Source organism: Bacillus rossius (genome assembly GCF_032445375.1).
Source record: "Bacillus rossius redtenbacheri isolate Brsri chromosome 9 unlocalized genomic scaffold, Brsri_v3 Brsri_v3_scf9_2, whole genome shotgun sequence".
Taxonomy (NCBI): Eukaryota; Metazoa; Arthropoda; class Insecta; order Phasmatodea; family Bacillidae; genus Bacillus; species Bacillus rossius.
This window is the reverse complement of record NW_026962013.1, coordinates 19,403,586-19,429,528: the sequence shown is the minus strand read 5'-3', so window position 1 is coordinate 19,429,528 and position 25,943 is coordinate 19,403,586. Positions and strand designations below refer to the sequence as shown.

The 25,943-nt window shown below is 41.6% G+C and overlaps 2 protein-coding genes across 2 annotated transcripts in view; one reads left to right on the top strand and one right to left on the bottom strand.

Annotated features, from left to right (window-relative positions):
* The window catches only part of LOC134543273 (uncharacterized), a 116,972-nt gene that overhangs the window by 4,409 nt on the left and 86,620 nt on the right, over positions 1–25,943 (bottom strand). Inside the window, exons 4-6 of the mRNA XM_063388184.1 lie at positions 7,838–8,183; positions 3,362–3,583; positions 840–1,274 (exon numbers count right to left, since the gene is read on the bottom strand). Coding sequence (XP_063244254.1) covers positions 840–1,274; positions 3,362–3,583; positions 7,838–8,183 — 1,003 coding nt within the window. The remainder of the gene's footprint in view (positions 1–839; positions 1,275–3,361; positions 3,584–7,837; positions 8,184–25,943) is intronic.
* Positions 16,022–25,943, top strand: part of LOC134543077 (autophagy-related protein 16-1-like) — a 271,142-nt gene continuing 261,220 nt past the window's right edge. The window contains exon 1 of the mRNA XM_063387840.1: positions 16,022–16,862. The gene's annotated coding sequence lies outside the window, so the exon portion shown is untranslated. The remainder of the gene's footprint in view (positions 16,863–25,943) is intronic.

The following is a 25,943-nucleotide window of genomic DNA, read 5'->3' as shown; positions in this document are numbered from 1 at the left end:
TTTTTTTGTTTACATTGACTCTTGAACACTATGTTACTGTTGAGGGTACGGGGTTTGGTGATATTTTAATATAATGCATATACATGTGTACGGGTGCAAAACAAATGATGCCGGGTGGGTTTATTGTTGTTGAAAGAGGAATTGCGGGGGTGGTGGTTGGGGTAGGAGAGGGAGGCTAATCGCCGTGCCTCCCCCGTCCCTGGATGTGGCCGTGGTCCAGGAAGGGAGGGGGGAGGTGGCAGGACTCGGGCCGCGAGGCGTGAAGGAGGCGCCGGCGGGGGTCAGCCGGAAACAGCCTCTCCGCCCGTCGCGCTGTTCTCCGGGGGAAGCCCACGCTTCACCGACCCCGAGATCGGTCCTCGCTCGTGCAGCTTCGCGGTCTGAATTAAAAAAAAAAAAAATTGCGAGAATTCTGAGATTTTCTCTAAATAACGGTTGTAGTTCCTTGTTTCAAGGGGGGCCGTGACGTTATACACGTTATACTACATAATTTTGAAGCTCGAGGCCGAATATCCTTTCAACCGCTTTTCTTGGGAGTGCGCATTGCATGTCTCGTGCAAGAATGCACTAAGTAAGTTCACCGAATATAAACTGGCAACCGCTCCGGTTCAGCCGCATAGTCTGAGACCAGCCTGACCCTCCCTATATTTTTTTTTTTTCCTTCACTTGAAAACGAAACGGAGATTTATCTGTTCAACTGACGTCAAGGTGATCCAGGGTTCGATTCGCAGCGGGGACGAGTATGTAAAACTTGACGGGATTTGGGTTTGAGTGGGTGTGTTTTCTCGGGGCACTCCGCCCCTAGGGGAGGTCGATGCACGCGAGGAGCGGCGACTCACCCCCTTCTCCGCCTGGTAGACGGGCCCCAGGATGTCCGGGTTGGTGGGGCAGCCGTCCGAGTCGACGAGCGCGATCTCGTGCGAGTCGACGCCGTCCAGCGCCACCAGGTCGCGCACGAAGATCTCGAAGGGCGACCCCTTGTCCAGCACCTCGAACTTGAGCGCCAGCGGGTCGCCCACGGTGGCGGAGGACACGTCGGCGCCGCGGCGGTCCGTGATGCGCATCGCCACGTTGGGCGACTCGACCACCGACTCCTCGCTGAGCGCCGGGCGCGCCTCCCCTTTGACGCCCAGGTCCACCTCGCTGGCCACGCTCTTGTTGGTCAGGTCGTACTGGCAGGTGACGGCCAGCCCCAGGTCCGAGCTGGTCACGATCACGTCGTGGTTCTGGATCACGATGTCGTTCACGTACCGGCCCAGGCCCTGCTGCCTCACCTGCGCACGCGCGTGTCACACACTGTCACACACTGTCACACTGCCAGGGTGTCCACAGTTAGTACTTTCGTACTAGATCTAGTACTTTTATAAGTTCTTTAGTGGTCTAGTACAGATCTAGTACTTTTTTTCTTTAATATAATATTATTACAGTAACTCCAATATGTTTTATTATTAAGCGTAATTATTTTTAAAAACTATGGAATGTATGTGTGTGGTGTGTGATATTTAAGTTAGAGCATTGAAATGTCACAATAACTTCTTAAATTGTTAAAACCATAACATATTATAATTTAGTACCTTTTTTTTTTTTTCAAATCTAGTACTTTTTTTTCTCGCCTAAGTTGGTACGAAATATTTTTTTCCCTTGTGGAAACCCTGACTGCTAGCTGCTGGATAGCCGTGTTTTCAGCAACTTGCAAGCTAATACTTCATTCTACAGTACATGCAATATATTTTTTTAATATTTAATTTTAACAGTGGATTTCACTAAGACGGACATCTAACATTAAGAAAATTTCAAAGACCGTGACATAGTGTGCACTTACAGTTGCAGTCGCCACCAAAGTTAATTAAATACTAAAAATCCAATGACTTCATAGGGGCAGTTATTTGCAGCCGCCAGTTCATTGTTGTTACCTTCAGAGGCATTCCCGTGTGCTTTAACGAACTCGAATTCAGAAGAAGAAGAAAAAAATTAATACTAAACCACGGCCGTCGAAAACAAAGCCCGAACGCAAGATGGTTGGAATTTGAAATGTACTTCAGTTGCGCTGTTGCGCCTTGCGTTATTTATAAACCAGTACTTCTAAAATGTGATTTCTGAACATTTTCACATCTTACGTTTCTTGCGCTCTTGCGCTCCGGCCTTGGGGTGACCGCCTAGCTAGATCGCCAAATGTCATGGAGATTTCCTGGTGTAACGTGCCATTTTAGAAAGCGCTCATGATTGATTAAAAGTGTGTGATTGCGAATAGCATGAGCCATTTCACGTGTTTCGTTCCATGGTTTCTTCTGTAACAGTGAAAAAGGCTAAAACGGGTACATTTTCACTGGTTTTTATGGTACAACAAATTCTACACGCAGTATTGTAAATGTTATATGCGTAAAATCACAAGGCCACCGCTTTGAGTCCCATAGAGTTCGCTGCCTGGCGCGTAGAGGCTGTGAGGCATGCTGTGCCAGGCGACCAGTTCTACAATGACACGTAAACGGAGACGGATCTCACTGAACAGATGGAGACGGACCCGCACGGATCAGCTCGGCAATGCTGAGCTCTTCCGTTTACGTTGCTCCGTGCGACCAATAGAAGCCGAGTGTTGGTAGCCATGTTTGTTCGTGTTCTAAATATATTTAAAATTGTTTCAACTTGATGTTCTGTTATTATTTGTGGGTTATTAGTATAATACATGTAAATTCTGCCGGTGCTGTAAACTTTTAAGCATCTTTTTTTGACGTGACAACGTCTAATAAATCGATGAACGCAGGCTGCACGCACGAAAAAATGTCCCGTTACGCACATTGTCCCGTTACGCTCATTGTACGCTTGCGCAGCATCTATCTCTCTTCCACTCGATTGGAACAACCATCGACTTGACTTTTTCGAGGCACAAACTTGAAACACTCCCATTCGTTTCCTACTTTTCCTATTATCGTCCTATCCTTAACAGAATAACACAGATTGGAAGAAGTTAAATAGCAAACATGTATAAATGTTATAGTTAAAATAATCTCTTCGTTAAAGTAATAAACATATTTGAATTAATGAGTGCAAATAAAAGTAAAATTTATCAATTAAATTGTAGATTTCCTTTCACTCCTTCTTTGTATCCATACAAAATAGTGATAATTCAATAAAAAAAATTATTCAAATGTTATTCATAAAAGTATGCGATAATTTCATCAATGTTTTGTTATGACGTTGTCACGTTAAACTATCGTCCGTAAACCGACTTTACAGACAACCAATATATTTTTTTAAAATTAATTATAATATCTTGTGACCTTTGAGATGGAATGTAATTCGTTACGTGTCCGCGCGCCGCGGTTAGCAGCGGACGCGAGCAGCGGAGAGAGCGGGGACCCACCTGGCAGTCGACGCTGTTGTACGGCATGCGCAGCTCGAACTCGAGGCTGCCGCGCACGTCCTCCACGCACGAGTTGGGGCTGCCCTTGGCGTAGATCTTGCCGTCGAACAGCTTGGTGGTCTTGATGCGCGCCGCCATGCCCGTCGAGCCGCACTCGATGCTCACGTTGTAGCACGAGCTGAGCTCGTGCGTCGTCGCCTCGGGCACGTCCAGGTACGGGTCCTGCCGACAGACGCGTTTACGCCCGCTGTAAAGGTGGCTTTACGGTTTGAAAATTAACAACCAAGACTTAAGACTTAGTCGTGTACTTACCACATGACTCTATGTAAACTAGTGGAATGGTTTATGATCGTCGTGCGTGAATTTTTTACGGGTCGTGTGCGAACCATATGATGACTTAAGACTTCGCAGAAATTGTTATATTTTATATATTTTTCGTTAAGACTTGAGGGAAGCGAACCAATCGCAACAAACCGGAACCTTTCGACCGGAAGATCATGTCTTATTATTGGACCGGGCGAGGCAGTATTTTGGGTTAGAATTCGTGTATTTGTCATTTGTAATCATCATCCATTTCGAAAAAATAGATATCCCATTTGTTAATAACCTATTTCAAACCTGCTTCTCGCGTTTCGAACAATTTGCCGACCATGTGTTTTGTGCTGTGATTGGTTAGAATTAACGACTTCTATGTCAATCATAAACTGTAAAATGTAGTTTTGACTTAATCGTGTGCTCGATGTTAAGTTATAATTCTTAAGGAAATCAATCGTAAACCCAGCTTAACGCCTTGAGGCTCGTTTTCATCGCACAGTATCGCCATTGCTTAAAAGTTTACTCCCGTAAAATTTTTCACGGCTGCGATGTTTATTCTAGGTAAAAACCACTTATTTAATAAATAATGTTCTTAATCCTAAAATCGGCTTAAATTTCTCATCCGCCAGCCTTCAGTACGCCGATATGGCTGCCATTTTTTGGAAATTAGTTATCACTGACCCAGAAAAACGGGGAAAATAGTTCAAAATTTATATAAAAATTTTACTCCCGTGTTTACCAAGCAATCTGCTTAAGAGTACCGCAGCAAAACGTTGTATGTTACCATTTTACAACCTTTTACTGGGGAACGTAGGTACTTCGCGTTTGATTGGTTTTATAAGTGTAAAAATATATATACATGTCTTAACTACGCAAATGCCGGTTAAAATTAAGTATTTAAATATTTCAATGAATGTAACTTACGACGTTTTGATGTGGTACCCTTCAATTATGATCTTTTGTCATCTTTTAAAACTAGAAAATAACGTGTAGTAAATATATGGCGAGGAAATTGTAACCCAGCAACAAGCGAAAGAGAGTTATTACAGGATCGGCAATTACAGGGGAGAAAAAAAAACAGCATGGCGTGTGAGACCAAGCATTAAAATAATTAATTGAAGCGTTCAGGGACAAAAAGATCCAAGTGCCTGGAAACCAGTTTGTGGGGGGAGGGGGGGAAATCTTATTTATTAACTCGCTTCTGGCACGCCAACACGACCTACCATGTCACTGTTGAACTACAAGAAAACGTCTACCGGACCTAGATCAGAGTGAGCTGCATTAGCGATTGTTTCCCGGTCGTTTTTCATTTTAAAAAAACTCCGAGAATGTTGTTGGCTCTTAGATCATTTTCCCTCCCTCAACACTCAAATTATATCTTAATATATCAATGTTCGCTCAAGACACGACACCCAGTAAAGCTTGGTTCATGAGAACAAGAAGAATTTCCAACACCAGCTTCTATCATCTTGTAGTGAGGCCACCTTCCGTCAAGGCAAGCCTGGTTTGAAACCGGCGGGAATCGCGACAACGCTACAAAAAAGGAAGCATGCTAATAACATCACTAGTTAATAACACAGGTCAACAAAATTTTGCGTGGCCTAACCGGTAAGTTAATAAATTGCATGTTGTAGGCTATCCTCAGTTCAGATAAGTTTTTTTTTATATGTTTAATTGCAGCTGTGCAGTTACACGGACGTGGTCGCGAGCGGGAGCGTTTTTCTCGGGTTGTTCCCGCACACCGCTCCATCTGATTGTTTCACCATGCGTCCGTTCGTGACGATGCGTTCGCGCAGGCACGACCAGGCACGACGGAGTCCCGTGCCCGTGCCGAGACGGATCGCGAACACGCTTGACTTGTTGAACGTGGCTGCCTCGACGTGTCTGATGAGCGGACTTAATCCCGGGTCGCCTGGTGCAGCACGGTGTGTGTGTGTGATCATCTTCAAAGCCAGCGACAGGATTGCTCACGCACTTGACGTTCCTCGTCGACCTTGCCAACACTTGCCAGGATTTCTGTTGAATTACTTGACCATTCCGTGACCATTTCTCACTTCCCTGACTCGTCCCTGATTTTACTTGACTTTACAAGATGTGGACATCCTGTATGCATATAACCTACGATACACCGCAGTTAACTGTAGTAAACGAAATGCTGTCGAAAAGGGTATGGTCGCAGCACTGAGCTCCACCAAGCCGAGAGAGAACTGACCCAAAGGAGTATTGAAGTAAACAGAGATTTAACTCCCATGTTTTAAACATGATTCCTTAATTTTTATTTCTCTGAAATCGGTTATTAACGATTCTGATACTACCCGGCCACACAGCATTAAAACAAATAAATTTAATTTGGTCCCTATTACATCAGAATCTAGGGCGCGTCAATACATTTATACGTTTTATGGAATATAATTTTTAATAAAACATAGTCTGATTTGTATTTTCGTGTCTTGACATTCATGAAAAAAAATTAAGGATTTTTATAAGATTTTATTAGAGACTAAAGGTAGTGTTTGTTAATGGTCTTAAAGAACGTTAGTTTTAACTAGTTGTTTCGCAATTCGTAACAATCTTTGGCTCCTAAAATCGCTATATTAATTTACATAAATGCCCATTCTAATGCAATACACACAAAATGGCTTTATTGAGAGCGGTAGCTATAAATACTGCAAATTCGCAAATAGGAATATACAACCAGTGCCTTCAGAGAACCAACTGTTACATTAAAAAAAAAAACACACGGGCGCACAAAAATAAATTAACATGAATGTTGGTATTTAAACATAAACGTTTACCAGTGTCTCTCCATTCGGGGCGCTTACACATTATTCAGTACTTATGCATTCTATTTATTATTTTGAATGCACCAAACAAGCATGTGCAAAACACAACGATTTTTTTGACGAGCGCGATTTGAAAGAGAGAAAAAAAAAGTACTCCAACCTTGACGGTGTAACCTTTTTTTATTCACACATTTATTTAAAAAAAAATAATTTAGAATCGTTTCCTCGACACGTAAATGTTATACGATTCAAAATATCAGGTTGTTCACAAATATGTATAAATAGTATTTACAAATATTTATAATATGGGTATGTAAAGTTCTTTTTGAAATTTGTAATGTTTGTTGTTATGTATGAGATTGGTGGAGGTGAATAGGAGTGACTGAAGCCCGCCGCACACGGTACAATATTCCTTACAATATTGTGAGCTAGGAGTCGTACTGGCTCTACTACTAGTTTCTTCACTCGAATTCAAACTGGATACTAGTAGCTGTACGAGCTGGGCTACTGGTTTTGCGTAATAGACTGCGTCCTATTTTCGTTGCTTTGTGTGTTCCAATATTTAAGGAGTGGCCAATCAGAATTCACGAAAACAGCAGGAGGGGTTGTTTACACTTTTAAGCACGCATGTCGTGGCATGTCGTGATAAACACGGACGGAAAGAAGTGGAATAGTGACCAACTCCTCGTTTTAATAAATGCATACAAAGAAGAGCCTTGTTTGTATGTAGTAAAAAAAAATGTGAATTATCATGATAAAAATTTGTTGTGGAGAATATTCTCTTTAACAAAACTAGTAAGGCAGCTAGAATCGTGTGCAGCAGAAACTTGTAGCGCACCTTAGTGTTTCAGCTTGTAGGCCAGGGGTGCCCACAAGGGGGGGGTAACGACGCAGACTGCGTCATTAAAATTTCAGGGGGGGGGGGGGGTGGTTAAAAGACGAGAAAAATGTATATAGACAATTATTTACATAATTATAGCTTCTAATGTGAAAATACGTTTCTGGTGCTTTGATAGTTGAAAGGGATCTTGTAAATCAAATTGGCAACCCCGCACTTTCCTCAACAAAGCAGTTTGGCATCTGTCGGTTCAGGATGGAAATATTACCTGATATGACCAAAATTATTATGTATTATAAAATCAGTTTTAATTAATTCAAAATGTGATAAAATATAATACTAAAAAAGTATAATATTATAAAATAATTGAGTAAATCATTGAGAAAATGGCATAAAAAATTTCGGGGGGGGGGGGCGCATCATTAGGTTAGGGGGGGGGGGGGGTGGGCACCTCTGTGTAGGCTACACAGTACAGAAACCAGTAAGCGAACTAGTAGAGAAATATTGTACCGTGTGCGGTGGGCTTGAGTGGAGACCGACCTGTATGTCGGCGAGCGTGGCGCGCGAGTGGTGGCTGAGGCGGCACACCATCTCGCCCGTGTCGCCGAAGTCGTAGGAGCGGCAGCGGAAGGGCGAGTTGACGCACAGCTCGCGGCACTCGTCGGCCGAGCCCACGTCCTGGTACACGCTGTCCACGGTCTTGAGGATGCGGCCGGACAGCTTCTTGTACTCGCACAGCTTGTTCGGCTGCTCCACGCACTGGTTCTCCAGGTAGTCGTCTCCGTCGTCGGAGGGCTGCAGGCCGCCGCTGCCCGAGCCGGCCACCGTGGCGCGGTCCATGTCGGACAGCGAGCACTCGCCCGTGTTGTTGTTGTAGTTGGCGGACCTGCGCGCGGGCACAGCGACAATTAACCATCCTCCTCTCTGCCATCACCCATGTATGCAAGTTTCTTTTAGAATTTGTAATGTTTGTTGGAGTAACAGGCGATTTGCCTAACGGCGGTTTGCCTAACGGCGTTTTGGCTAAAATGTTACCATGATGACAAAACCTCGTTTTGCCTAACGGCGAATTGCCTAACGGCGTTTTGCATAACGGCGTTTTGCCTAACGGCGTTTTGCCTAACTCCTATTTGGCCAACGGCGTTTTGCCTAACGGCGATTTGCCTAACGGCGATTTGCCTAACGGCGTTTTGCCTAAACGGCGTTTTGCCTCAAATTAGGCAAAACGCCTTTAGGCAAAACGACACATGCCCGTTGTATTATTCTAGGCCATCTATGAGATTGGTGGAGGCTGAATTTTCATAATTTCTTTCAAAAAATCGCAAATTAGGCATATTATTAAAAAAAAGTCAGGGAAATTTTATTTAAGATTTGGTTGGTGACCTGTAAATGTATCGTTATCTTCGTAATTTTACACATACAAAGCACACTTACTTTAAACATAAACCCAGAAGAATAATCTTGGTATACAAGCAAAACATACAAAAACTGGTTCAGACCACTGCAAAAATACAATTATTTCTTTCACATGTCTGTTTACTCTTTTTATACCGTTTATTTGAGGTGTGAATTCTTCGTTGAAATGTCCTGTAAATTTACTGTAATTTCTAATTGTGTACAAAGACTGCATTCAGCGAAACGATCACCGAATTATTTCCGCGCAGATATAACCTGGTGTATAAAATATATATATTTGGCCGCCATTTATTTTTGTTTACACCTTCTTCGCGCTCTATTTTCGAGCAATATTTAATTTGTACGGATTAAAGTGTATTAATTCGTAATATTATTATACACGGAAATAACTTGCACAGCATTTGACTGGTTCAGCTACCGACTATCGTCACATCTCTACTAAAGACCCCTGAAAAGACCTCGAGTAGCGAATCGTCACTATACGAAAGGCTGCATCGGTGATTCTCTATGGATACTTTCGCGGGGATCCTGCAGGCCACAGTATTCGGAAACTGCTGCCTAATTTCTTGACGCAATTTTAATACTGACCAGCACAGTGCCACAGTTTTTCTATATAATATTCCACATGTAGTAGGCCTATAATAGTGACTTGGATTATCATAGCAGTGAGGCAGCTTGTGTTTTTTTACGAATAAAAGAATAAAAGTAAAGAACTACAGTAACCAGTTAAGTGGTGACCCTAAGTTACCTTGAAAAAAACTAAGCTGTGCAATGCGTGTGCCCTTGCGGTTCTTTATAGACTTGGTTGGCAAAGTTATACGCCCAGCCTTTAAGTGTTTGGAAAGTGTCTTCGAACATTTCAGAGACAGAACGCGAATAACTACCATTTCGGCCTCAACATTTTCAGGAATTCTATTCGTAAACAAAACGTCACTCGTATAACCTGAGCAGTGTTCTTAGGCATGTTTTGCGGTCCAGATGGGTGGATCCCTACGTACTGTTGAATGCCTTACAACCCTGACTTCTTAAAGAGCATTCGCTCTTCTGTCAATACTTGTCAAATTAATCGTTACAGAAAATAGGTGCTTTATAAGCGAAACTTCATAGAGAGAGGGATAGGAAACTTGTAAGGTATAAATTTTTAAAACACGTGTGTGTGTGTGTGTGTGCAAGTATACAAGTATACAGACGAGTGTATAGTGAGAGAACAAGAATGTGTACAAGTATCCTAGTGCAGAGGTATGCGACTGAGCAAGTATGCGAGGGAAAGTATACAAGTATTCAAGTTCGCAGGTATGAAAGTGTGCTATGCCATCGAGCGCTGCTGTAGTCATCTGTGTTTTCCGCGAGCAATTTCGTATCTAAAAAAATGATACATAAATTAGCGTTGAAATTTTATGTACATTTTTCGTTACAATTTTATGACGTCATCGTCTCGATTTACCCTACCGGCTGTGAAAAAGGTTTACTTAAAAAAAAAAAACACTGCTCATAAACAGGGAACTAAATAACGTTTTTACGCTCTGGTATATCCAATTTAGGTTGGCAGCCTACCAAGAAAAGTAGTTCCTCGACTTAAAAGTCACATTAAGAAGTAGTATGTTTGTATTTGGTTGCTGCTGAAATTGTATTTATTTTCGTTTGATGGATAAGTTGTTTGCGCTCGCCGACACTTGCAGCACCGCGCGCTTCTCCCCACTTCCTGTTACACATTTCCGTTCCGTTCACGAAGTTACTCCCACCAACATTTGCCGTGTACAGCACGGGATGTGCACTCATTAGAGAGATGCTTGAACAACGTTTTGTTTGTGTGCACGGCCGTAAGAGCGCTAGTGTGCTCACTGCTCAATGTTTGTTTACGATTCGTTGCCAAGGCTCATTTGTAATGGCGGCAATTTTTCTTTCGTATTATTGTTTAGGACTTTAGGTTATTTGCGTGCTACTTGCTTATTGATTCGTAGGTGGAAACTGGAAAATATCTGGCGTTTATTTATTCAATTATTTAGTGGCCATATTTTCATTGAGGTACATTGTTAAATTGAGTATAAAATTACGTATTAAGTAAAATACAATGCCGCCACGTGTACGAAAATGCTAGCTTGTGACATAGGTGGTTTTAGCATAAATAGCTACTTAGGTAATTCTTCCACCAATGTTTATACGGTTAGTACTGTGCACGGCCACAACAGCGCTGCAAATAGCGTTCTAGCTGTTATTCAGAGAGTGGCCTTTCTATCCGTCCCTCTCTTTTCTATGGTGTACAGAGAGCTAAGTTGTTACACATCGGGAATAGAGGTTAAAGTTCACGAGGAACATCCAAGGAGGAAATAGTTGAAGGAGTGTAGGAGAGAGAGGACGCATGCCTGCAGGTCGCGGTGCCACCGAGGCGTGTGGCGGAAGGACTCCGGGAGCAGACCCCGCGAGGCGAGCGCCGGGACCTCGTGGCCGGCGACCATGACGGCCGTTGACTCCCCCCCGTCGGGGCATGCCAGCGCGCGCCGCCCGCCTTTTAATTCGTTCTCGTCGGCTGGATGTCGCTCCCCCCTCCCCCCCTCGACCTTCCCAGGCTCCTCCACTTCCACCTCGCTTCCGAGCTTCCTCTCCTTACCCTCCACGTCCTCTCGTACCCTCTCCTCGCATTTCACTTACAGCGGGTCCTTCGGTGACCCCCGGGTGCGGCCGAGCCGCCCCAAGGCTTGCCCGGGAGAGAACACCAATTATATCCAGCGATGTATTGGGAGTGTTACCTACTTCTTGGCTGGGCGCTGAAACATCACCCAACTTCCTTCCTTGCCGTGTCTTACAAGATGTGGAGGTAGAGCAATAGATTTTTTATTTTTCGTGTCAAATTTAAACGGGTGGAGACATTTCCTCGATTGCAATAATTGTGCAAGTCGGCCTAAGATTTCTGGTGAGTACTGCTCGTATAATTCGGGCTACTTCGTGGTTATGAACACCAGTGGGCTTGGTCAGGAAAATTGGCGACCGAGTGGACTTTTTTTTTTTTGGTTTGGTATTATTGCCTTTGAGTGGTTTCGTCGTATTAATTAATCAGTTTTACGTCACGTTTAGGTCGGTCAGTTATCAGGGGTAAGAAGTGGGAGAAAGATGCCTGTCTCTCACGCATGCGGAGCGAACCCCCCTCCCCCTCGCCGAACCTCGACGCCCGCAGCAAGAAACCCAAGTCCGCAGCTGCGGCTTCCGCGCAAATGACACTTCATTCCGGCGCTTTGGGCGGCGGGATGAGTTATGCGCCAGCGGCAGCGGTCACAGAGAGAAACAATTTTCCGCACCAGTAGCTGCCGGCGTCTCCTTGCGCCATTCTTCTCTCTCCCCGCCTTCCCCCCTGCCGTTACCAAGTCCTCCTCCTCGTGTGGAGCTGGGGATAACCAGCACCCCTCCCCCCTTCCCAGTGTCCCGTGACGTAAGTGGCCTCTCTCTCGATCCATCTGATGTGCTGTGGACCGCGGAGACGTTAGGCGTCTCGCTATCAACTATCTGTTTACACTTCGGAAGCAGTGATACGAGAGTTCGGAACCCAAAGTACATGAACACAGCCTGCAAGGTAAAAAAAAATTGTAAATTTTCCACTGATCCGTTTTCCCCATTTTGACAAACATCGTGGCGAAACATCATGGTAGGGAGGGCCCTTGGACTTGCATATCCATGATTTCATTTCCATTTAAACCACCGACTTTACTGAGTATTTTTTTACATTCCTACAGTTGTTTTCATTATGTAGTAACCCATTACAATTATCTTTCGTGGTTTATCACCGTGACATGACGTTTGCTAGTAAAGTGTGTGTGGGATTCAGGCAAATACACGTGATTACCTTGCTGTCCTAGAGGTTTTAATTGACTCACAAAAAAAAATAGTACTTTTACAATAGATTAATGTGTAAAAAAAATAGTTTTTAATACTTAAAGAAACATTTTGTTACTTTGTACAACACATGACTACAGTTATTTTGCATAGCCTATATAAATTATGTTTTTCGAGATAATACTAAGTATTTCGTACGAAAATTGGCTCATATTTTGTATTTTAATTGAAGTTTCATTCAAGAGTTTTTTTTACTAACCATGGAAAAGATAATCGAATATTCAACATTTTAAACTTTATTTTGTTGTATCATGCTTATTATAAGCTCAGTTGTTAATGGAAAGATATTCAGGGAACAGTTTTATAAATAACTTTAACTACTCATTGGAGGTACTGGGACACCACAAAACATAAATTCTCGGGTAATAATCCGAACCCATTATAATTACTACACTATTTTGTAGCGATACAGTTGTTTTCATGTAAATGTACAAATTTACGAATATCTGTAATTTTATATGATTATTTCTGTTCCATTTACAAAAAAAATAATTACAGTGCTGTTTTTTCTTGTGTATATTCATGTTTTTTTCGCGGGTGCAGGTTGTAAACCAAAGAGTAGGAACTATATAAGATCTTTAAAAACGTCTACATATTTAAAAGAAGTTAATTTTCTGCTACTATCACTTCTGTTTATAGTGTTCCCGTACCGTATAGGGAATTTTGGGACTGATTTCTGTTTCGTGTACGATAATGAAACACTAAGGAAAAAGTTGAAATGTTTCAAGTCTTCATCTTAGAAGTACTGACAGGTTTCTCAGAAACAGCCACACGCATGCATACTCATACAATATTTAGTGCTGCCGATAGAAGTTGGTAATCTTTCTGTCCCGTAGGGAACAGAAATCCATCGGTTAGCGTTATCGATAAGTGTATCATATGACCGCAGAATTAAATGTAATGGTTTGTGGTAAACGTGAAAAAAGGGCCATATTTTCTCTTAATCGATCCATTTCTTCGTGGGCCGCAAAAAGTTTTATTTTGGAGCTAATTTTCTACTCAGGGATCCTAGTTCAAACACACACACTTGTAAATATATCACATTATCTTCTCTCATTGATTTCTGATCACCGATCTTAAATGCGCTGTTCCTCTTGTTTTGTATGTTAGCTGCCTTTGCATTCTCTTTTTGGTAGTCCGCGTCTACCAAAAAAAAAATGTTCCTCTTCCTCCCATCTCCCTCCTGCTCAAGTCGCAGTTGCTTATTTCCCTCTTAGGCTTTGGAAGTTACGATCAACGTGAACAACCAACCGCAAGGATACGCGCTGAAGCAGTTAATGCAAGTGGAAAATCGCAGCATTGGCTACTCGCTCTAACCCCCCCCCCCCTTCCATTTTTTTTATTGTGTCTAATACGTGATGAGGTGAGGCATCGAGTTCTTCGAACTTCAGCACCGACCCCCCCCCCCCCCCCCCAAACCCGCACTCTTCCTCTTGCCAGCCTCCCATTTCGGTAGCTAGGCGCGAGTAACCCGCATATAAAATTCCCGATTAAAGTGGGTTTTGGGTACAATGCAAAATGTTAGGTAAATAATTGATTGACTTAAAGCGAATTTCAAAATTTTATTTTCAATTTAAAAGTATATATCTATATATTTTTATCACTAACTTCAACAGATGTTAAACTGATGTTAAAAATAAGAAACGTTAACGCTGTGTCTCCCTTCTAAACTTAAAAAAAAATTGAGGGATCATTTTAGCGCGCGTACACTGCACGTGTTTGTGGAATGTTGTAAGCGTGTATGGAATTTACGTGTGCGTGTTGACGTTTGGCTTAAGAGTCATTAACTGGGTCGTAATATAAAAACAATTTCATGAAGTTTTTTTTTTAAAGAAGTCACGAGACTTGCTGTATTTTACTACGAGGATGAGCAGCAGACGGCTTGCAAGCGAGTGATCAGCATTAGAAAAAAAAGCAGAGATCAGAAAATGGTAGTTTTATTTTCTGATTTCGATTTTTAACTGAAAATCTTGAGTGAAAGTCGCTAAAGCGAGTGTGTGCACAGTAATGTTTATGTACGAAACTCCCGGTGCCCATACACGAAATCATTATTTGGATCTGCATCTCGCCTTTATCCTTCATTTCGACGCCATAAAATATTATGACTACTTACCTCTCAAAAACACTGCGTGTCTGTTCTGAGCCTTGCTCTTAGAGTCGGTACTGCGTTACATGCCCCAGCGCGCTACACGCCTCCTTAATATCCTTAAACACTCCTTAATAAAGAAGTTAGCATGCAAGTAATGGATGAGTTCAAGTATTTTACTGTTCTTTTGTTCCAGTCTTGGCAGCAAACAACGCTTTGTGCATGCCCAGTACAGTTGGCAAATTTCGGGCCGCATTATTAAATTTTATGTACAAAAAAAAATTTGAATTTGTTTTTCAGTAATTTTTTATCCCACCTTTAAACTAAAATTAGTTTTTTTACTGCCTTAACTTAAAACTTTTAAAGTAACTATGATCAGTGATCGTAGTAAGTGACTGGGGCATAAAATTAAGATACACTGCTTGAGTTAGATGTATTACAGAGTTAATTTTTGACAGTAAGGGCTTATCTGTAAGAATTGAACCAACAAACTTATTTTTTGTGCATTAGCTATTTAAAATGTTTTTTTTTTCCTTGAGGTACATTTGTGATATTACAAATGGTTTTCTTCCTTTTGATAGTGATGAAGGCGATGAAGTAATGGGGTCCTTAAAAACTCCTCATGATACAATTATGCGTAATAGCAATACACACACTTAGATGGCTGAATCCCCTAATAAGTGACTTGTCCCAACTAAAATTTTATCGTTGTAATCATAACCATTTTGCCATTTCCAAAAGCATGGTATGGTCCATAAAATGTTGATATTGAAGGCCGTCGCAAACGTTTTTTTTTTCTTTGAATGAAAGCGATTGCTTCCAGGCCTTAAAATAAATTAGAAGATTCACATTTCGTTATGATTGTTTCCCCAAGATAATGAACGTACACAGATTCGATTTAGAGCGTTTTCGAGTTGTTTGCATTGGCGTAGCTGTGTTCATAAAGTTGGGGGGGGACAAATAATGATTTTGATGTCATGTAAACCCATTCCCCTCTTACTAAGGGGTCCTACACCGGAAAATTTTGATTTTAAAAGTGCAAAATAGCACTTTTTAAGCAGTTTTTGTATCTAACCATTAGATACATCGATGTTAAAATTATTATTGTTTCCTTAAGATAAAATTTGAGAGTGAATAAATTACAAATAAAGTTGGGCAGAATAATATTATAAAATAAAAATATCACGGTCTAGAAAGTTGGGGGGGGGGACAGTCCCCTCCACCCAAAAAGTTCAGGGGGGACACGTCCCCCCTGTCCCCCCCTATCCCCGGTTCCTACGCCCATGGTTGTTTGAAGGTTAAGCCGTGAGAATGTTTACGAGAATGATATTTCTTCCAAAAACAGTTTCCTTTTCTAGACTCGTCTGGGAACTCCTGCGCGCCGGGGTTTGCTGGCCGCCTCGACCTTGATGGTCTGATGCGAGCAGAAGTGGTAGAAGAGTCTAGCGACAGCAACTACCTTCCTGCAACTGCGGCACCGCTTACGCTCGTTCCGGGGCCGGCTGCCGCATCGCTCACGCTCGTTCCGGGGCCGGCGGCACGATCATATATGTCATCTGAAACTTCTATTCGTCAAATATGGCCTCGTGGCTGAGCGCTTAGCGGCCCTATCATCTAATCGTAAGGTTGCCGGTTCGAATCCCGGCAGGTGCGAAATTTTTTTTTGTACTTGTAAAAATAAATACGAGCACGTATAATTTCAAAAGTAATAAATATATTTGAATAATGAATGCAAATAAAAGTAAATTTATTAATTAAATTGTAATTTTCAGATAAGGACATGATAACTAATGGTCAATTAGGTTAGGTTAGCTACATTATAAATACTTTAAAACTTTGTGGACGGTTGATTTGGTTAGGATAGTTACATTAAAGATACTTGGAAATCAAACATCCAGGGGGTAGGCGCTCCCGATCGGCCAACTTCGGAGAGGATCGGCATTTGCTGCCAGTTGCAGGACGGTAGCATTGCTGTCGCTAGACTCTTGTGAAGTGGTTGGCGGAAAGACTCGTGTGAGTGTGTCTGTGCAGGGTCGACGACTCTGTGCGGGTCGTGTGTCATCGTCACTTCTCGGAGCTCCGCCTCCGCGAGACGGTCGACCGCGACTTCGCCGCGTGAGAAGCGCGCCGGCGCGGATTGGTCTGTTCTCACCGCGTTCCCACCCACAACTTCTCCACGTGAGCGAGTTCTTTTTATCATCTCGAATTCTTTATCCTTGTGCAGCTAAGGTGGGTCTTATTTAAAACAGCGTCGTAGCCAGGATTTTGTGAAGGAGGCCGTCCAGTAAAACCATTATAGGATTTTCTAATGAGTAAGTTTTCTTTATAATTTAATTTTTTAAAAAATCGATTGTCACATCGAAATTCCAGGGACTTGTAGACTTTACGCAAAGAAATTTAAGTAATGATTTTGCTTGAGAAAACTAATTTAATTTTTTTTGGGGGGGGGGGGGGGCAAGTAGGTATAATTGCTTTTAACGCTTTGTCCTTACGGTGTTTATCTCGTTGAAACATTTCATACAATCATATATATATATATATTATTGTTATGAAATACATGCAAACACACATGTCAAGTTTGTTATGAAAGACATGCTTGCCGTAACGTGTGTGCAAACTGGCGTTATATATAGCCTGCTTGGAAACAATTCCAGCCTCTTCTGTGTATGAGGCATGGCATATAACGGGCCGGAAATACATCATTACAGCCCATTAAAGATTGCAATATCCTTCCAAAATAATATATATGTAACCTTATGTAGCTCATTTGCTGTAATTATCGTATTCTGTTTTAACTTTTTTTTTAAATCCAGGAAGGGTGTTCGGGCCCTACAGACCCCACCCCTCCCCCCACCCCAAGGGCACATCCCTTGTTAAATGCTGTTTGTGTTCAATGGATATTTTATGCGCTCTGTTTTATTATTTGGCATACATACGGTGTGCAGAGATCCAGAAAAAAAAAACCACACGATTTGAAAACTGCTCAAGGTATTCGATTTGTGTCGGTTTACGAAAATAATTTAAGGAAACGGATGAGTAGTTTTGTTTCCATACATTGTTTTAAAAATGTATTTTAGAACAGTGAAAATGTCTAAAACGCGTGTTTGAAGAATAACTTTCAGGCATGAAATATCTGGTACAGATTCTTAAAAACATTCAAGGGACATGCATTACACCTTTATCTTCATTTCTCCATTGTAGTTTTAGAATCCACGACGAGAAGATTGCGCGCCAGCATACAGCTTTGCGTTTTGAGGTGACACCGCGCTAGAAGCACCAGCAAGCGTCGCACTTATCATCCCGCCTCACTAACACAAATACGCTCCAGAATAAGGCGGTTCCCTTGAGTATTGTAAATCAATATAAATGTAACCAGTAAGGAATATGAAGCAATTGCAGTCTAGGAGAGGGTTGGTTAAAGTGGATATAAAGATCTTAAACCCCAAAGGTTCAATTGGCGTGAGAATAAACTTGCGCATTGTTAAGTTACGTATGGAGTATGGAATTTCTTGCTTGTAAACCATAAAGTATATTAATTTTAAGGTTTTTAAAAAATTTTCTTTTTTGATTCGAATCTGTATCTGTAGTGTTAATTTGAAGATAGCAGTTACCTACTTGTTCAACGGATGTTTTCAGTAGGTGCCTAACGATGTTTTGAAGTCGACGCTAATGCTTGAGTACAGGTTGGCTAGTTCGTTAGAGAAGCTGAAAACGAATCGTAAACAAAAGTAGCGCTCCCGACCCCGATCCGCTATTTTTTCTTCTTTTTCTTTCTTCCAAGTGACCATTTCCCTCGCGGGTCCCGGAGGCGTCGTCCCAGTTCCTGCGCCGCGGAGTGTGGTCAGTCGTCCCGCTGACCCTGCGCGGAATGCCCGGGAGGATGATTGATCGTTGTTTGTTCTGCGATCGGGCCCACGTGCCGGGGCTGCCGTTGTGGCGAGATTGCTGTGAAATGAGAAGCGAGGCCGCTACACAACCGTGACTGACATGCTTCCCGAAAGCCTCGTGCGTGCGATCATTCGGGAACCGTTCTTTTTTTTTTTATATACTTATATCCCTGGGAGGCTCTTTTGAATAGAGATATTTATAACATGCGGAGCTTCGCAAGAGCGCGAAATAACCACGTTGAAAAAAGTAACAACCAATCTCCATAACATACGTCGTTGGCAGCTTTGTTGTCAAATGGCGGATGTGTACGCGTCAGACAAAAGTCTGTTTATCACGTATTGGGGGATTGTGTTACTTACATGGACAGTGAAACACTGCAAGTTCACGTGATATGTTTTATAAGTGACCACAGTTGCATTTGAATCTGAGTTTGTGGGGTTAGTTTTTTGCTTTTTAGGGCGTAGTCGAAAAAATAATTTTAGTACTTGAAGACCGCGGAAATTTTCGGGCCGTCATAGGTTTTATCTTATACTCTTGTAGATGGCGGTTCAGTTTCCCCCCTACTTTTTTTTTCGCAGTTGGAGGCTATTCGTCCGGGCTGCAGTGAAAATATCAATGCGCTCAGTATTCGTGAGATTGTAGTTTTCATTTGGTAATAACCGTACGTGTGTTGTGATGATGTGTCGTGCATAGGCATACTAATTACCATTAACGTTGTTTTATCTGGGCTTAGTATTGCATTTTTTTTGCGAATGACTACAATTGGAATAATACTGTCATTATACACTATGTCATTTACTTTGAAAATCTTTTAGTGTGTGATCTTGTCCTTAACGAAGGCAAATTTTCCATACTAAACGATAAAACAAATTTTTGGGCGTAAAAACTATTGAAACCAATAACTGTGCGGGGAGTCAAAATTAGAAACAAAAACTAGTAAAATGTTAGGTGCGTTGCCTCCATCTGCGTTAGAAGAGAAACTTCGCACTACAATAATTCACTATGAAGTTGAAACTAAATAGTATTCAGTAATTCACTTGAACTACGTATGAAACCATATGAAGTACGCGTCAGAGGTTCACAATTTTAACAAACATGGCGACAACAGTGGTCTGACTCTCTACTTTATTCGTTATTTCTCCCTTCTCCCCATACTTTTTTTTTTGTTTCTGTTCCTACTACTTATGTTCCGAAACATTTTTGACGTGACAACGTCTAATAAATCGATGAACGCCGGCTGCACGCAAGAAAAAGTGTCACGTTACGCGCATTGTCCCGTTACGCTGTGTCCCGTTACGCTCATTGTACGCTTGCGCCGCTTCTATCTCTCTTCCACTCGATTGGAACAATCGATTTGACTTTTTCGAGGCACATTAAACTTGAAACACTCCCATTCGTTTCCTACTTTTCCTATCATCGTCCTATCCTTAACAGAATAACACAGATTGGAAGAAGTTAAATAGCAAACATGTATAAAAGTTATAGTTAAAATAATCTGTTCGTTAAAGTAATAAACATATTTGAATTAAGGAGTGCAAATAAAAGTAAATTTATCAATTAAATTGTAGATTTCATTTCACTCCTCCTTTGTATCCATACAAAATAGTGATAATTCAATAAAAATGATTCAATTTTATTCATAAAAGTATGCAATCATTTCATCAATGTTTTGTTATGACGTTGTCACGTTAAACTATCGTCCGTAAACCGACTTTACAGACAACCAATTTTTTTTTTGTTTGTTTTGCACCCAAGTTATTTCAGCCACTTGTTCGTCGGCTTCCCTGGATCCGCCACTGATAACGCACACGATGGCGTGTGCAAGCTCCCGCGAAGCAGGCCGCTGGCTTCTGTGGTAGAACACGTCGCTTGACCCAGCGGCCGGCGGGACTGGTTCCCTCCCCGCCCGTCCGCGTCACGCTGCTACCAGGGGCGTAATTGCGGAGATGCGGGCGAAGGCGGAGGAGGCCTGCGCCATTTTAATGACCCGTTGCTCCATCGCGTGCCTCGGGGTCATCCTGAGCTTCGATAACTGCGGTCCTCCGCGGGTCCCTCCGTATCTTCCCACGACGTTTCTGGTGTTCCGTCGAACTGCTTTACAGTCGGCAACAAATTCAACGTTCAAAATTGCGATAGCTCGCCGGCGGATAGGGGAGGAATAACGAAATAAAGTAGAGAGTCGGACATCTTGTAAGATTCTTCCGAGGTTTTCCGTCGCCACGTTTGTTCGAATTGCGAACCTCTAGCGTGAACCTCTGTCGTTCAAGTGAATTTTTTCAATATTTAGTCTCAACGTTTTCGTGGATTTATTGAAGTGTGAAGTTTCACTTATAACCCACATGGTGGACACGCGCCTAAACTTATTGGGTTTTGGTTTCTGCACAGATAAAAAAAAAATGTTCTGTACTTTGACAAAAGATTTCTTTGGAAATTAGTTGAAAGAAGTAGTTTGTAATACTACAAGAAAGATATCGTAACTTTGTACAACACATGGTTATTTTTCTGTATATGAAATACTGTTTTTCGAGATAATACTGAGTATTTATTACGAAAATTGGCGCATAATTTTATATTTTAATTGATACTATAAATTCATGGGAAATTCTTCTTGACTTTATATGTTAAGAACTTTCATTGCATTTTTAGGAACGTTCTACAACATCTTTAGAGAGTATTGAATTTTTACCCGTAAAACCTAACGCAGAATGGTCCACCTAATGGTTTCTGTGCCATAATTTGCTAAGACATAGAAGTCGGCACAGGAAGATTATTATCCACTTATACAATATGGCATAACTCATTATACACGCACAGTGCGCATTTTGCGTGAACACGTGACTTAACAATAAAATTAAAATTTAATCATAATATATATGACCAAAAAACACACATGTAATATTCTAAAAGTTGACAAATTTCATAAAATATATTTTTAGGACACACAGTTTTGCAAGTTGTGCTCTAAAAGAATCTCACTTTTATAAAACAAGTTTGGTAAAATGCAGCATAACATCGTATTTATTTGAATTTAGGCCTTTTTTACTTGGATTTTTTGTCACTTATATAGTGGCCTATTGTTATTTGAGACAAAGCATTGAGTTATATCTTAGAGATTATCAGATTTTCTTTTACCGAACTGAAAACTAATCTATCAAATTATTTTTACGTCGATGACAAAATAAAAGTCTTACCTAGATATTGTATGCACCAATGCGATTGAGGTGGAAATCCAGTTTCTATTTCACGGGCTTTCTTAAGTAGCGATACGTCCATTTGAAGGATCTTGTGTTAATTTAACGTCATCATTCAGTCCACTTGAAAAACGTTGTGAATCCATGCTCATCGGTGAAAAGAATAAAAAGAGCTTACTTCTCAGCCCAAGCGGAACTGATGACGCTAATAACCGACAAGTTCCAATTTAATTCACAATCAACTGGAAACGTGCTTCGCCCAAGTAAAAAAAAAAAAGTTAATGGTTTGTGCATTTTGTTCAAATGCCTGTGTTTTGGAATGTTGCTTTTTTTTTATACGGAAGGAATGCTTTCTCGAGAACGCGGTATAGCGCGATGCTAAAGTAGCCGAACTAGTTAGACGATCCTCGATCCAGCTTTCGTTATGTATTGATAAACACAAGTGCTATGCACACGCAGGATGTTTTTGCTTCTGGCTGAACTCAGAATGCGTGGCTCTCATTGGATGTCCTGTTCCAAGACCGTTCACAGAACATTGGCCGTCCGTGTGTTCACGTCTGTCTCTCTTTTAGTGTGTGTCCCACCTCGAAAATAGGCATATCTTCAACCTTCCAATACCGAGCTCTTAGAAATCTTTGAAACAACACAGGGTAAGGACAAAGGGAGAACTTTGTATGTTACATTGGATTGAGTCAATAAATTATGAATTATCAAACGATATTTTTTAAAACCGACGATGAAAATTCTCCTAGAAGTTGGGCATCTATGCTGATGGGCGAAAATAATAAAAATAACTTTCTTCTCAGCCCAAGCGGAACTGATAACGCTAATAACCGACAATTTACAATTTAACTCACAATAAACTGGAAACGTGCTTCATCCAAGTTCATACGATTGAAAATAATTTTCATATAAATATTGCAAGATTGTTCCATTAGCTAGATGCATATTCTGAGGGTTATTTGTAATTGAGTATTGGTGTGAAGAATATATTTTGGCACTATTTTCACACCGTAAAATTGTCGGAAAAAGGTTTTTGCACTACTGTACAAGCATGTGGCTAACATTTTACTGCAAACCGTAGATTCAATAATGCATTTTGTGACGCCAAATCACTGTTCAAACCTAACCAAAACAAAGTCACAAATCTGGAAATCTTACGTGTCGTGCTTGCAGGATAACTGGATTGTGTGGAACCTATTTTTTTCAAATAGTGCATTTACAAATTTGGAAGTACATGTATGTAATCTCATTCTTGACATGGCGGAGTTGGAAACGAGTGACATTAACATTTCGTAATTTTGCAAACCAATGAAAGAAATTGCATGAACACGGTCGACCTCAATTGCAGATTTATAGGAGGAGCCTGCACTGCGAGTTGGGTCCATGTAACTCAAAAAGTTGCATCGATGCGGCGCGTGTGTCCTTCCGCCGACGAGGCAGTGATGGCCAAACAAGCGCCGGTGTGTTGTGAACGTGGCCTGAGTAGTGGCTAGGGTGGCGGACCTCACAAGCGGCCGTTGTTGTTCGAAGCGGGGCGCCGGGATGGACTAGTCCTGTCGGCACGGAGCGCTCCTCTAGCCGGCCCCGAGTGTGTTCTGTTTCCCTCGGCGAGTGGGGCACCACGCCGCCTTGCTTGCCGAGCACTCGAGCGGCTCTTGCCCCGTCGCGCTCCCGGGCTAACCCCTCGCCCAGCAGTGCACGCGATACGCCACTCCCACAACCCGCAGCGTCAATGACCGATGGAGCCAATTACTATTGGAGCCAATGACTTACGGAACTAAAAAACTGACGGATTCAAAGACTGATGGAGACATTACATCCTAACTTAAACATTGACGATCGCATCCTACCGAAATGAATATACGTGATAATGTACCTCCTTTCCGTTAAATGAGCTTTCGTTTCGTAGAATGTGCTTCCTTTTGATTGACGGTGCGTCCAAAATGTGCTGCCTTTTTAATTGACTGATGATTAGAACTACGAACTGCACAAGAAGTGACGCATGTCGAGAATGATCATGTAACGGCCCAAACTCATTGTTTTTTTTTTTAAAACCACAAATTCTAATTTTATTTATTGCCTTCCCCCTCTCTTCCCAACCCTCTCCCCGCCGCGGAAAATGTTCTGTATACGGCACTTACGACGGATAATGTGTCTTAAATTTCTCTGTTTCACTGTTTTCACTTGTGTTTTTTTTTTGCAGGCACAACTATGATTGCAATTTCAGTTTGTGCGATGTAATAAAACCAAACAACTTTAAGTTAAAAAAAATCAAAAAGTCAAAATTTTTATATGTATAGGGCCTATACTTTTTCGAAACATGCCTAAAATTCCCCTGAGAAAACTTCATTTAACTTAACTTGGATGGGGAAATTAATGGAATACTGAGTGTTTTATGTGTGTACGTCCTAATTACCACTAATATTATAAAAGCGAAAGTTTGTGTGTATGTTTGTTAATCCTTGACGCCCGGACCGCCGACTGTATTTGGATGAGATTTTGCATATAGCTAGCTCATAACCTGGATTAACACATAGGCCACATAGTGCTATGAAATTTCATCCATAATTGAGTGAAAAAGGAGTAAATTCATTTGAACAGAAAATTATATATCATATACATGCAAACAGTGAATGTGTGTCATTTCTCTATGTGCGCCACACGGTCATATAGTAAGGTTTGGCAACTTCCTATCCTACTCTCTGGTGAGGCCCGTCTGCTCAGTGAAGCTCGCGGTGGCTAGCGAACTAACGACGCTAATAACGGTTCAGTTCTGAACTTGGTCAATAGATGGCGTTGCCTTGAATTAAACGCACTATCGTTTGGGGCGTCCATCACGTCTTGGTTTGGCAGGACGTGAATTTTAAAATCAAAATAAACCTTAATTGCGTAGCAAGACACAGTAAATATCACATTTACTTGGCTGATGCTTTATACTGTGTGGCTGTATTTTAACACGAGACATTTGAAAAAAGGTTTAATTTTAAGGATTAGCGTGAATGTCTCTATTGAATATTGTGTATTTTCCAAATTGTGTCGCCAACAATTGTGAGCGTTAAACAGTTAGTGGATGATTTAAAGAAATACAATTTTTTTTTTTCCACGCGTGAAGTAGAGTCAACATGGACGAGAAGAGCTTCACATTTTTATGTAAGCGTTTGTGCTTCCTGGGGGAAAGAATTTTTTTCGTTGGAAATGGCATGTTGATTACTGTTCGTAAACGCTGCCTTTAATGTGCATCCAATGAATGTCGCACGATGATTCGCAGCGAATTTTCCAATTTTCTCGTGTTGTATGTATGTTCAATGCATTTATTCCAATTCAGCGCCCAACATGAAACTTGACGTCAGTTTTATGATCAAGGTATCGCAAACACAAAATAGGCTGCATATGTACATCTTGTTTTCCTGCGAATGTTAGATGCATATTTTGTGAATATCGAGGGGAAAATAATGCCCAGAGCAGAATTGATTTGTTCGGATAAGTATTGGAACGTTGAAAAATACATGAAACGTAAATTTGTTGAAAAATACTTTACCGGTAATGTATTTATGGAAAAGTCGCTTAGATAATATATAACCGTCGAAGCTGAAACTCGTTACGGTGTACTCACATTGACAAAACTGACCATTAATTATTTTTTTTACTCCAGCTCATATTTTGCGCGATTTTATCAGATGTATTCTTACACGGCTATTTCAACTACTTCAGCTCCTAAATAATATTAATTAAAGTGTGGAACTGTGTGACATGTGATTTTAAAATATGGGTAAAGTGAAGTTAACAGAGATTCAGGCGGGTCTAGAACAACGGTTCCCAAAATGTGTTCAACGGAACCCTGGGGTTCCGTGGCAGGGTCACAGGGGTTCCGTGAGTCAGGACGAATGTCATGTGAAGCAGGCACGATTATTGTCAAATAACTTTCTTTGAAGGAGTTGGGGTTCCGCCAAAAGAAAAGTCGATCGTACGGTTCCCTGGCCGAAAAAAACATTAGAAACCGCCGGTCTATAGGGCATGTTTATTATCCAGTTGTGTGGATGCCTCGAGAGGCTCGAGGACGTGACCCGGAATGCGCGCTCGTGGGAAGCAGGCGGGCCGGGCCCCTCTCGGCATGCAGAACGAGTGCGCTGAACTCGCCGCGCGCAAACACCTACGGCCGACGCGAGGGTGACGTCAT